The following is a 13,869-nucleotide window of genomic DNA, read 5'->3' as shown; positions in this document are numbered from 1 at the left end:
CACCCAGTAAAGCTTTTCATCTCTATCTTTCGTTTGGGGTAAACAGGAAGAAAAAGAAAATATCAAATTTTTCTGCCTGTGTTTTTGCTTAGCAGAAACAACTGAACATCTGCTGTAGTTATTATTTAACTCAAAACTTCAATCAAGGGTTGAAGCACTCCACCATCCTCATCGTCTCCTTCTCAGGCACCTGCTTTCTTCTTTGAAACTGTTCTATTTCAGAGAAAGGGGACAGTGGGGTGTTTGACCCCCAACAATGAGTATCTTTTCCTGAACAGAAACTGATGGGAAATAGGTGAGGAGCCCACGTGAACTGTAACAGTGTAGAGATTGCTCAGTGGAAGGAGGGAACCCACAGAGGGACTGAGAGCAAAGGGACCCCACCCCAGAGGCTCCACAGCCACAGCTCAGCTCTCTCCTGTCACCTGGAAGTGACCTCGGGGACAGAATGGGATTCGCCAGGGAGACCAATGCGATTCTTCAGGAACCACAACAGAGGAAACCCTGCCCCTAGCTCAGAGACTGTGACACCCCGTGTTATTATAACCCAAAACTGACACTTTGCATCAGAAGCTAGAAAGAAGAAGAAGAAAGGAGAAAGAGAACCCTCCCTACTCACTCACTGGTCTCCAGTTACCTGACAAATCGCTCAAACCCTTAATCCCATATTTTTAAAAGGGAGAACAGAGAACTGAGCGAGAATCACTGTATTTATCTTTTAAATGTTCAAAGATATACTGTTCCCTCAAATTTTCAAATAGATATATAACATTAACATACCATATTTAACCCACATGAATCACTTTGAATTCCTTGAAAAATATATTTTTCTCCAAGCAGGAAGTCTGCATTGACTGGAGATGTTAGGATGATAATGAATACTCAAAAATTATTTCATTGGCATTATTAATGTTAGCGAACATTGTTCGGTGCTCTTCCTACTAGTGATAAAAACAGTTACCTAGCCCTTTGGAGCCACTGTTCTAAGTACCTTCATGAAGGACTTCATTTAATCTGCACAACAGTCCTCTCAGGTAGGGACTTTTGTCCTCTTCATTTTACAAGGGAAACTGAACTTCAGATAAGTTAAGTAACTTGCCCGAGGTCACACAGCTTTGTCAATGCTGCAGCTGAGACAGAACCTGGGCATCTGGACTCTGGACAACAGGCTCTAAAGCAGTGCATCTCAAATTGTTGCATGCATGAGAACCACATGTCCACCTTATAAAACACAGGTTCCTGGGCCTCACCTAGAGTCTTTAGTTCTGTAGGTCTGGGATGGGGTCCCCAAAATTGTATGTTTAACAAGTTCCCAGGAGCTGCTGCTGCTGGTCCCAGAATCACACACTAAGAAGCACTGCCCTAAAGCACTGAGGACAGTGTCTCAGTGAGAACAGAATGCGCAGCCTGCCCCACTGGGCACACGGGCTCTGATCTATCTTCTAATCGCCACCTAGTCTTCTTCAGTAGTGGTGTTTTGTTTTGTTTTTAATTGATTTTTCAATTACAGTTGACACACAATATTATATTAGTTTTAGGTGTACAACATAGTGATTAGACATTTATATACCTTACAAAGTGAACTCAGCAATTCCACTTCTGGGTTATTTATCCGAAGAAATCCAAAACACTAATTCAAAAAGCTATATGCACCCCTATGTTCATTGCAGCACTTTTTACAATAGCCAAGGAATTGAAGCAACGTAAGTGTCCACTGATAGATGATTGGATAAAAAAGAGGCGGTACATACATAAAATGGAATATTACTCAGCCATGAAGAAGAATGAAACCGTGCCATTTGAGATAACACGGGTGGACCCAGAGGGTATTATGCTAAGGGAAATAAGTCATGGTGATGTTCCCTTATCCTTCAAGACAGAGCATCCTCCTTCCCTGGGTGCTAACTCGGGGTGCCAACTAAGGAGTCAACTCTTCATCAAAATGTAGAGTTCCCGCGGTGTTTGCTAGTGGTTGAGTTTTCCTTTTGGTTTCGAGACATAAGTAAACCGCTGGAGGGGACGCATTGTTTGTGAGGACGGGAGCATCGTGGCAAGCTGGGTGGGCAGTGGTGAAAGGCTCCCAGAACTAGGAGTGAGAACGTGGGACTTCCTCCATCTCTGCAAGGGCGTCTCAGTGAACTTCTCTTAACCTCTCTAGCCTCATTTTCCCCATCGGTACACTGACAAACTGTGATGAGGTCACATTTGAAGTTCCCTCCAACCCACAGTCACAGGCTGCTTCTCAGGTGGGCAGAGACACTCATCACAGAGTCTGCCCGGAAAAGGTGCCCCATACATGTTCATCCCTGATGTGAGCCCCGACCAAAATATTACATCAAACTTCTGGGACATTGTTTTTCTAGATGGAACTTGACATGTTTTCTTTTTACCTTCTTTAATTTCGAATTAATGTGGATATGAAACTCTTATTATAAAAAAATATGTGAACAAAAGTTTTATTATTAAAATAATTTATTATTAAAATATTAAAACCTACCTTTTTTGGTTACTCTGCTATAATTTGACTTGGCCTATATTCAGACAAATCTTTACAGTTATCTATTTCCAAGCTATGTCCCTTCAAAATCCAAGACAGAAGCCTCACTTGCTGATTGAACAAATGCTTCTGAAAGTGTACGCTGAGCTAGACACTGTCCGGGCACATGTGGGATTGAGCCACAGACAAGACAGCCAAGGTTCTCACCCTCTTGGGGCTTACATCCCAGGGGCGGGGATGAAAGATAAAACAAGCTAACAACAAGAAGTTAAATATTGGTGAGTTTTATAGCATAACCTAAATGGGGGAATGTGATAAGAGAGTAACTGGTGGCTTTTTATGATGGTTCAGTTTTCAGGGACAAGCAGCCTGAGGAATTGACATTTATGCAGAGATCTGATTGACAAGAAGCCAACCCCATTGGGGAAGGAGAAGGTTGATTTCTGGGCAGCAGGTAGGGTTAGTGCAAAGGAAGAACAGGAGAACGAGCCTGGGACATCCAGAGGGACAGAGAGAGGACCGGTGTGTCTGCGGTTGTAGGCAAGGGGAACGTGGAATGAGGTGAGAACGGAGGAGCCGACTGGTCCAGGTGGTCTGGGGTTCGTGGGCAGCAGAGCAGGAGGGATCCTGGCTGGTGATGCGCTTCCCGCACCGAAAGGACGCATTTAAGTGCTGGAGCCAGACGCGTGGCTCCCTTGGAGCACTGAGAAGAGCGTTTCTACTCAAGCACAACGTTCAACTGTAGGACAATGGTTCAACATCCATGATGTGGTCACAAGCTGAGATAGAATGCGGGATGAAAAGTGAAACTTTCAGAGAGTATAAGATGGCATGAGCACATCCTCACCACGGACGATTAGGAGAAAGTCCAGGATGGAAATATAGCTTAGTGTTTGTGGGCAGGGGTGTATGTGTACAAGTGTGTGTGTATCCACTAGAGTGCAAACTCAGGAGAAGAACAAATTTGTCAGACTTGCTCCCCACTTTATTCCCAGTACCTAGAACAGTGCCGGGCATTTATCAGTTCAGAAAAAAAATTCCACTAAATGAATGAATAAATAAACATATATAAACACATACGTACATATGTTTTCATGAGAACAACCAAAGGAAACAAATGAAGATAAGACTCATGGTGATTTATGAATTGCAATATTCTGCATAATTTTCTTTGTGGCAAGCTTCACTCTTCAAGTTTTCCAGGATTCTGCAATGGTTTTATATTTGGGGCAGGGGGAACCAATACCATTAAAAAATAAAATAGTCTTAGTTCTTATTTTTCAAGTAGTTAGCTCAAATTAAAAGTGTCTAGTAGTTGTGGGATGATTGTGTCAGAATATGAGTAAGTTTTGTGTTCCGGTATTGTTCTAAGAATAGAAAACACGTTTCGTCCTGAGACACTCAGCTGGATGTGGCTGCTTAGCGTCCTAGGCTGAGAAGGTCTGTTCCAGGCTCAGAGGGAACCGGCCTCCCAGGGCATCAGCGGTGGGCAGAGAAAGGGGTACTGGTCACCTGTCTCAAGTATTTACCATCTGTGTTCTTAAAGGTCCTAATTAGAATTATCCCAAAGAAACTTCCAGTATGGTTCCGGGTCCATGAAACCAATTAAGACGTCGTCTAAAAAGTCCTTGGGTTCACAAGTTTCACATATATAAGTATTTTCAAATATTGCCCAGCGATCCAACTACACTTTCCTAGAATGTTTGCTATGTCCCTCCAAAATGCCTCCTTCACACCTTTTTCTCTCCTTAAACTCCCCTACCCTTTCATTTCCCCCTGCCCCCGCTCCCCCCACACTGGGGGTCCTGCCTCACGTCTTAATAAAGCAATCAAAGCAATCAGCCAGGGTTCCCTCCATCTTCCTGCTTCCAGGAGCACAGCTGACACCTCTAACCCACGCTCTGCTTCTTCCTGGAACGACACACCTTGTTCCCTGTTTCCATAGCAAACGTCAGTCCTTCCCGCTGCTCCGTGTCCCTTCTGCTCTGGCCCTCTCAAGTACTCTCCTTCTAAATTATCCCCCCTTCTCCTGTATCACTGGGTACTCTCTCTGCAGGGGATCATTTCCAGCTGCAGAAATCTCCAATAGTTCTTGTCATAAAAAACAAACAAACAAAAATGTGCAAACATCCGCTGACCCAATTCCCCTCCAGCCATGCCCTCACTTCACTGCTCCCATTCTCAGTAAAATTCTGGACTCAAGTGACTCTAAGTTGCTGTCTCACTTCACCTCACATTCTCTCTTCTCCCACCCCAGTGATGTCTCCATCCTTACCCTTACACGGAGAGTGTCCCCATGACGCTGTCCATACCTCTAGGTGGCAGGTCCAGGGGTCGCTTTCCTAGCTCATTCTCCTCATCATCTCGGCAGCCTTCGACACACCTAATTTCTGCCACCTCTTTGAAACACTCTCTTCTCTTGGCTTCTTGGCCAGCTCCTCCTTGTAAACCTGAGAGTGCGCCCAAGACTCTACCTTCTCTGTGGCGACTTCATCCAGCCCATGGCTCTCTGTGCCATGTGCCTGGTGACGGCCGCCCAACACACATACATAACTGCCTGGCTGGCATGTCCTCAGGGACACAGAGCAGGCCTCTCAAACTCTTCATTTTCCCTTGCCCAAACACCAGGGACATGGTGACACCTTCCCTCCAGGAGCACCATATCCAACCCACCAGGCAGCCCCAGGGCCTTGCTGTCCAAAACAGGCCTTTGGATCTACTACACATCAGACACCACAGGCAGCCCACACCATCTTCATCTCCTGCCAGGACTGCTGTAATAAACTCCTAACCTGTCCCCTTGTCACCCCTGTGATCTGTTCTTGGGCAGCAGTCAGAGTGACCTTTTCACTCTTCTGCCTGAAAGCCTGTGCTGGCTTCTTCTCTCTAAGTTAAGCTTATAGAGTAATGGCAAGAAATTGAACTCCAGACATTTTACAACCCTTTTTTATTTTCTCAAGTCAGTAGATAAAAATTGGTGCCAAAAATTGTTAATGGCCTTATTGCTAAGAACCTCTGGTAACCTGAATTTACAGAGTGGCTGAAATAACACCATTTTTCTTTTTGCCAAAGTAACTAGCCCCGAAAATCAGCGTGACAGGTCCTCTTACCTAGATGCTTCTACTACCGGGTCCCTAAACACGAGAAAGCAGAAAGGGGCATCGCGCTTAGAGCTGACCAAGCAACAGGGGACACTCGAGGAGCAGTCCAACACACCATGTCCACTCGGGCCAAAAAAATGGGCAAGAAGAATTCGGCTCGTATATAAAAGGGCACTTAAGAATCTAATAGTTTTTTTACAAAGAGTGATTAGACAGTTGTGAAATGAATATCATACTGTATATCAACTGTAATCGAAAAATTTAAAAAATATATTAGAAAACAAAAAAATCTAAGAGTTTGGAATATTAAAATGTTTTTAGCATAGAACGTTATGATTAGCCTCTTGTATAGTATAGTGACCTTATGATATTTGTTTGCATGTCTGTTTAATTAAAAGTAATCCAAGCCACATGGTATAAAAATACGTAAGGACTACCAGAAGTTGTAAAATGAAAAACAAAGTTAACCCAATGTTAGCTGTCACATGTTATCCCTGGAGAATGATTTTTATCCTTTAGTCAACATAGATACACCTCCTTTCCATGTACCTACCTGGAGTTACTCTACACAAAGTGTTCTGCAGCCTGCTTTCACACTAAACAATACACTTCAGTGGTATCTCCGGGCAAGCACAGCCCACGTTCTTGTTAATGGCTGCACAGTGCTCTATCACATGGATGTTACCTAATGCACTTAACTGCTCCCAACTGACAGACAGTTAACAGATATCCAGATTTTGATTACTAAAAGCAATGATGCAGACAGCCCTGTGGGGTGTGTGTGTGTATGTGCGTGTGTGTGTGTGTGTGTGTGTGTCCTGCAGTGCTTTTGTGAGTCTAGCTATTGGATAAATTCCCAGCAGGACAAAGACATATGTATTCTAAACTTGGGTGGACGCAGCTAAATTGCCCTCCAACGAGTCTGTATCAATTCATACTCTCAACACTGCAGCATCCTGACTCAAAACTTGATTATCTAGGAATGGCGATTTTCATCTGTTTTAAGAGAGAGACTGAGTTTCTTCTTTCATATATATCTGTATCTACATATCTACCGGGGGTGCTAAAACAATGTACACACATGCCTTGCATTTATCTTTTGTTATCGGTATATATTATTACAATTTTAATAGTTTTTACCTTTTTTAAAATGTGTATACATTTTTTGGCACCCTCTGTATACCTATATATCTATATCTATATCTATATCTATATATAAACCTATATCTGTATCAATCCATATATCTACAGATCTATAGCTATCTTTCTGTCTCTCTGTCTCTCTGTCACTATATATATATATATATATATATATATATATATAATATAAAATCTATCTATCTATCGATCTATCAATCTATCTATCTATCTATCTCTTGGCTCTGCTGCCAAAATAAAATAGATATATAGATCAACAGAGATGAGATATATACAGATATACTGACTATTTTTGCTTACACATTTGGCCATATGTTTTCAGGGAAATCTGTTTATTTATTCATAAGGGACCCAGCAAGTTGAGGAATTAGTCCTCTATCATGCATATTGCCAACTGTTTTTTTTTCTAATTTTCTGTTTTTGATTTTGTTTCTGGAATTCTTTCCAAGCATAAAGCTTTTGGGGGCCAGTTTCTATTTTTTGGTAGTAAAGTTTATCAATTTTGTGTGTGTGTGTGTGTGGCTTCTGGGTTTTGTGTCCTACTTAGAAAGGTTTTCCATACTCCAAGACTACAAACAGATCCATTGTAAGTGCTTTCTAAAACAAAATTTCAGGAAAGTAAAAACGATGGCCTGGCAACCCAAGCATCCTCTAATAGGAACAGTAGCCAAAATTTATTTAAACTATGCTTCAGGCAACATGTGACCTCAGATTCAATTTCCACAGCTATTATTCCCATGGCAGGTAGAAGGGAATACTCCTTAGGGGTACGATCAGAAACTCCCCAAACCCTGAATTGCTCAAACACTCACACACATTTGCACACATTTCCTGGTCATGTTCATGGCTATATTTTCATGATACTGGATAGATGGATAAACACATGACACCTGAAAGTCGTGCGTGTTTAATATGGCCACTAGAGATATTATCTAAAGACATGCATTACAGTAGAGGACCATTTAACCAAGTGTAAGGGCTCTTATAAGAATAATGATGCAGGTTGTTTTTTCAGATCTCTTATCAATACCCTATTTTGCTAGGAACAATCCAGTAAGGGTTGTTTTATGATAGAGGAAGGCAGAAAACAAACTCACCAACAAAAATCAACAAAAACACCACCTTTGATAGAGTGAAGATAAAACTTGGCACAACTGCACTTACCTAAAACAGAGTTTGTGCATGTGCATGTACACACATGTGGGTGTGTGTTCTTGTCTGGCTACAGAGAGAATTCAGCTGAGGTGCGTGAAGGGACTGTAAAAGCTAGTATAACACCATTTGCTAGTTTCTTCATGGTACTCTAACACTTCCTAGCAAATTCGATGGTGACAGTTATTTTTAAACATATTTTCATGTGTACGTAAAAAGTGAACGAGTTAGCATATGTTGACCCATATTTTTTCAGTTAAACACAAAATAATAAAACATAATCTACCAGTAACAAGTGAGGTTTACAAATCCAAAAATCTTGCTTATAGAATAATTTCCAATTCTAGACACTGTGGCTACAGTCAAACCATAAAGTGCTTTCTTAAAAAGTCAGATTCCTGGACCCCACTCCTAGCGATCATAATTCAGCCTGTTATTAAAGGCCCAGGCATCAGCATTTTTAAAGCTCCACCAATGATTCAGGTTTGGGGACCGCCATTCTTTACAAAATGTCAACCAGTCTTTTGTAAAAGGTGGCCTCTATCTTATCATACTGCCTGTCCACTGGCTTCCACACCTGTCCATTCATTGTGCTGGGAATGTGAAGGTCACTACCTAGATAGGACAAACTCCATTGTCCCTGAAGGTGCCAAGTCATGCCACAGTGTTAGAATGTTCACTTCCCGGGAAAAATTTCACTCTGCCAGACACCGAGCCTTCTCTCAAGGAGTGGCGTAGCACTGTGGAAAGTTTGTTCATGAACCCATGGCAATAGAAAAGAGAACTGACTTCTTCTTTGGCTGAGAGAAGGCCTAGATTTAAAAGCAAAACCAAACCAAACTGAGCCTTTCTAATTCTACAACGCAGCAAAGGGCGAGGCGTGCTCTTTCTGCCCAGCAAGCAGATGAGTAATTTTAGCAGGATAAATAGGACCTACAAAAACCAAGTGAAATCATGGTCTCTGAAGGTCAAATTAACATTCATTCTTGCTGACTAAAGTAAGGAGATTGGTGCTAAGTCAGACAAAAATGTCTCAGCTCATCATGCAGCCATTGAAAAATGAGTATGAATTATAATTACCATTAAGTGGAAAAGAAGGTCAATCCCAGCAACGCATTCTCCTGAGCTCATCACTGTGTTTAGGTTCAAGATGATATTGGGTAAAATGTTTAGGAGTTTTTAAGCCTCTCTAATATAATTTTCAACAAGAAGAATTTGTGGCCGTCACAGAACCCACAATTTAATCTTAGCCAGATGCTTTTCCCAATTTTTAAATTTATTTTTAGCCTACCACATGGCTTCAGTAGAAACTGAAAATGAGAGTTAGACATAGTTTTCATCACATATGCAGAGTGAAAATAGTGACACTTGGTGTATTTTGTGCAGATTTTTTTTTAGGAAAGCAATAAAATGCGCTGTGATATAATATCATTTAAATATGTTAATGGTACTACCTAAAGTACCTACAAGTAAGAAAGATAAATATAAGCAACATAGTCAGCGAGAGCAGTTTAAATTTTCGACAGCATTTTGCTTAGCAGTTTTTATTTGGAAGACTTTAAAGTGTTTTTTATCTAGAATTAGCTGTCAGTGAAACAGCAGAAGTGGCAAACATTTCTTAAACTATATTTTTATGAACTGTTATAATAACTGACCAAAACTAGACACACACAGACAGACACACACATGCACTCCACACACTCCCTGACTTTAAAGGGAAGTCATAGGCTATCCTTGGTTTTGCTTGCTTTGATGTGTGAATTTGCTCTGATAGCATAAGGTGGGTGTGTGGGCAGGTGGGTAAAAGCAATCGGTATAGCTGAGCTGTCCCATCTGCGACATGAGAACTGTTGAGATGACCACCAAGGTAAAATCTTAACGTCACCTTACTTGCACTTAACCTGGAACAAAGGCCGCCTCCTCTGTGCTGGGGAATACAAGAAGGGGCATTCGTGACCATCCGGAACCCTCATGGGAGGACACTCCGGAGACCTTCCGTTTTGCACTGAAGTCATCTTCAAAACTTAATATCCGTAATCACATATAGAACTGGAGGTCAAAGCGTTTCCTAGGAAGCTACAGACTAAGGTCAACTTACTGGAGATATGGTTAATCGAAGGATAGTGCCATTTTTTATTTCACTGCGATTCTGAAAAAGAAAAAAAAAAGAAAACTTCGTCAATTTTCAAGTAGAAGAAGCGGGGTAAAGAAGAGAACAAAGGCAAATAATAAGCATTCTTGTGATTCAGTTTATTCTCACTTGAGCAATTTTTAGTTATTTCTACCAAGAACTTAAAACTGGATCCCAGATGTGTTAACTTCATATCAAGTCAGAGACAGCATTCGGCACAGAGGAAGTGAAAATAGATCGAAAGAATAGGAATGTGGGCCCCAAGAATCGCAAATTAAAAAAAACAATTTTGAAAGGTTATTAAGGGATTAGGACCTAGGAATTCCACTCTTGCATATATACCCAAGAGAACTAAAAACATACGTCCACACAAAAATCTGTCCATAAATATTCATAGAAACAGTAGTCATAATAGCCAAGCGGTGGAGACAACCTGAATTGCTCAGCCGAGGAATGGACCAACAAAACGTGGCGTGCTCATTCAGTGGAATATTACTAGGCCATTAAAAGGAAGGAAGAACTGATACATGCTACAACATGGATATACCTTGAAAACATTATATTATACTAAGTGAGAGGACCCAGACAAACAGGACACACATTGTAGGAGCCCATTCTATGAGATGTCCAGAATAGGCAAATCCACAGGGGTTTGCAAAGGTGAGGGGCGGCGGAACGGGGAGTGAGGGCTCATGGGTACAGCATTTCTTTTCTGGGTGATGAAAATATTCTAAAATTGACTGTGGCGATGGCTTCGCAAATCTACGATTATACTGAAAACCGCTGGATCGAACACTTCAAAAAGGTGAATTTGGGGGAATGTGAATTATATCTCAATAACGCTGTTATTTTTTTTTAAAGGTTATTAAGGTGCTTGGTTTCTTCACATTTGCTGGCTCCCATTATGGGTTGCCTTAAAGTGAAGCACAAATCGCAGAAATGAGCAGATCCCAATTCAGTCTGTCTGCATTTGGCAAGCATTATTTGGGGCGAGCGTTTCCAAGCGGTCACTTAGCATCTTTGGCACTGGACGTAGAATTTCATGGGCAGTTTTAGTTTCTGCCACCAGAGTCCACACCACCCTCAGCGTGCAGCGGGTGAACTTCTGGGAGTCACAGCTCTGCATCACCCCCCCACCGCCTCCCCGGAGCATGAAGCCAGGAGGTAAACCAAAGGCTTTGGGGATCAGCCTCCTGCACCATGTAAGACAAACCACAGCTGGAATCTGCTCAGGATGCAGCAGACACACCGAGGTGGTGGGGATTTCTCAGGATGAGATGTCAAAGACACACAGAACACTGGTTTTCTCCCTCAGCCAAGTCTAACTAATGGTTGGAAAATGAATTTTCTAAAAGACCTACCTGAAAGAGAGCAGTCTGCAGGCCAACACCCTCTCCCCCAAAAAACCTAATCTGAACATTTACAACGAATACAGATAGGCCTGAAAGCTCAACATCCCGGACTCAGACCATCCTTGGGCAATTCCAGCCCCAGCTAGAGCATTCCCCCGGGCGACCGGCCTCTTTAGAAAGTAGGCTCCTCATTACCAGAAGTGTGCAGTCAAGGGCTGAAGGACCAGCTGGCGCCAGGCCCACATACGAGATGGTGAAATAAACTTCAGCGACTTCAACTCTAGAATTCTGACTCTCTGAGATTGGGAGAGGAAGACAGCAAATGCTAATTACAGAATAGTAAGGATGTTGAGTACACAGCATACATCTTTCCTGCTCGGTGTCTAAATGAGTTGAGCAATAAGAGAGAAGAAGAAAAAGTCACACATTTATTAGTAATTACGGAGAACGAGGCTCAGCGTGCGAACCAGCAGACAGCTCCTGGACCCTCAGATTAGCACACCCGTTGAGGTAAGACCGAAAGCACGTTCCTTTCCAAGAGGATTAAAGGAAGTTTCTTCTTCCCAAATAACGAATCAAGTAGAGAACGAGGCCCTGAGAGTATAAGAGGCCAGGGGGATTTGGCAATGATCTCTCTTTTTGGAAATATGGAACGGGGATGAGGCATTCCTAATAATAGCAATAAACTGACGTGCTGAAAGACACTAGGCTGAGGGTATTTGTTTTTCATTGTAATGCTTATTTAACCATCATAATAACTCTGCCCATTTTTTCCCCCAAAACACTTATGAAACAATAAAATACAGAAACACCAGATTCTCATTTAAAAGTAAAATTGACTGCTTTTTCCAGAATTTTTCCTAGTACTGCACTATTCTTATCACTACAAAAAAAGAAAACCAAGTTCCAGATCCGAAATAATCACTGAACTTGTTGGTAAACAGTCTCCTCATGGTTCTAGTTATGTTTCTAAATTTTACATTTTCACCTTTTCAAGAATGAGTTGTCTTTTTTTTTTCTTCTTTAATTTGACTGATTAATATTTGTGAGAACTGGACTTGCCCGTTTTAAAGGAATGAAGCCGACGAGAGGATGAGTTATTTGCCCAGCATCATGGAGGAAAAACGGAGAACTCAAACCCATGGAGGGGGAGGGAGGATAAGACGCCAGGGTCTGTGTTCTATCTTGTCAGAAAAGGTAAGAAGGCCTAGGTCTTGCATTTGTCCCTAGAGGAGTGAGTTCATCAACTGGTCAACATACAAAGACGTAAGAGTGGTGTCAGCACACGCTCTGCAGGTTCCCAGGGGTTCCCTGTGGTGCCCACAGGGCCTGGGCACCGGGTAGAAGTTTGGGGTGAAATGAAGCAGGTGGCCTCCAGACCCCCCCATGTTGACTCCTCACTTTCTGAGATCCAAGTACAAGCTCTTTGAAGAAAGGGTCTCGAGGGTTGTTTGTTTTAAACAAAAGCAATATTAAAACCACTGACAGGCAGGGCAGGCTTCGAATTCCCGCTCTGCACTCTGCCTCCCACCCGCCACTCTGATCTAACTTTTCTGTTCCCTAACATGAGAAGAAGGCATTGCTTAGAGAATGTAGGAAGAACCGGAGGTGACACAGGGGCTGTGCCTGGCGTAGGAAAGGCTGGGGAGTGGGAGCAACGGGCTGTCACACAGACAGCAGCAGCCATCCTGCCTGGGCCTTCTCAGTCGGCGGCTCGCGTGCCTTCCCTCTCTTCCTGTCTCCTAAAAAAAGTGTGTTTAATCAGTGTTTTGGATTTGGGAATAAAAAAGGATACGTAAAAGAGCTACTAATATATGCCTTATAGACTTGAAGGTCCTGGCAGGAAGGTAGCTCAAACTTAAAGAGAAAAGCAAGGGTCGACCTCCGCTTCAGAGACTGGAGCCTATCAGGACGTCACCTTTTGCTCATGAAGGAAAGCGATCCTGGGAATCTCTACTCGGTTAACAAAGGAAAGGGCTTGGACTTGCTCTGATTTCTTAAATTCCACACGGGCGGAGCACAGCATTGCTTAAGAGTAGGGTCCCCACTTTGCGCTTTCTTTGGCTCACATTTTACTTCCTACCTAGAGAATCTGCTACAAGTGACAGCGCTGCGCTTTGCACCAGCTTCTTCGGGTATTAAACGGGGATAGTGTCCGTTTCCTAAGGTTGTTCGGAGGATTAAATGACGTAATCCATTTAAAGTGCTTAAAACAGTGTCTGGCACATTGCAAACACTCCAGAAAAGAAGTTAGCTGTTTTATTATTACTAAGAGCAAAAATAACATCCAAAAAGTACATTGCTGCATACCCTCGTTTTTAGCTAATCTCCATATGTAATCTGATCAGTAAAAATAATGCTGTGATCTACGTTATCCTAAATCTAAGACTAGAGTCAGTAGCTCATATCCAGCAGAAGAGAATTAGCAAATGTGCACCTCTCCCCTCAGCAGACCAACATGGCTCTGAAGACTTCTGC

At 42.4% G+C, this 13,869-nt stretch overlaps 1 protein-coding gene across 9 annotated transcripts in view; it reads right to left on the bottom strand.

Annotated features, from left to right (window-relative positions):
* Window positions 1-13,869, bottom strand: part of ELMO1 (engulfment and cell motility 1) — a 501,394-nt gene that overhangs the window by 348,507 nt on the left and 139,018 nt on the right. For all 9 annotated transcript variants that reach the window (XM_019655709.1, XM_019655707.1, XM_019655702.1 and 6 more), the window contains one exon: window positions 10,007-10,057. In XM_019655709.1, coding sequence (XP_019511254.1) covers window positions 10,007-10,057 — 51 coding nt within the window. The remainder of the gene's footprint in view (window positions 1-10,006; window positions 10,058-13,869) is intronic.

The sequence above is a fragment of the Hipposideros armiger genome, unplaced genomic scaffold, assembly GCF_001890085.2.
Source record: "Hipposideros armiger isolate ML-2016 unplaced genomic scaffold, ASM189008v1 scaffold_244, whole genome shotgun sequence".
Lineage (NCBI taxonomy): Eukaryota > Metazoa > Chordata > Mammalia > Chiroptera > Hipposideridae > Hipposideros > Hipposideros armiger.
Note: the sequence above shows the minus strand (reverse complement) of the source record. Positions and strands in the feature narration are given on the sequence as shown.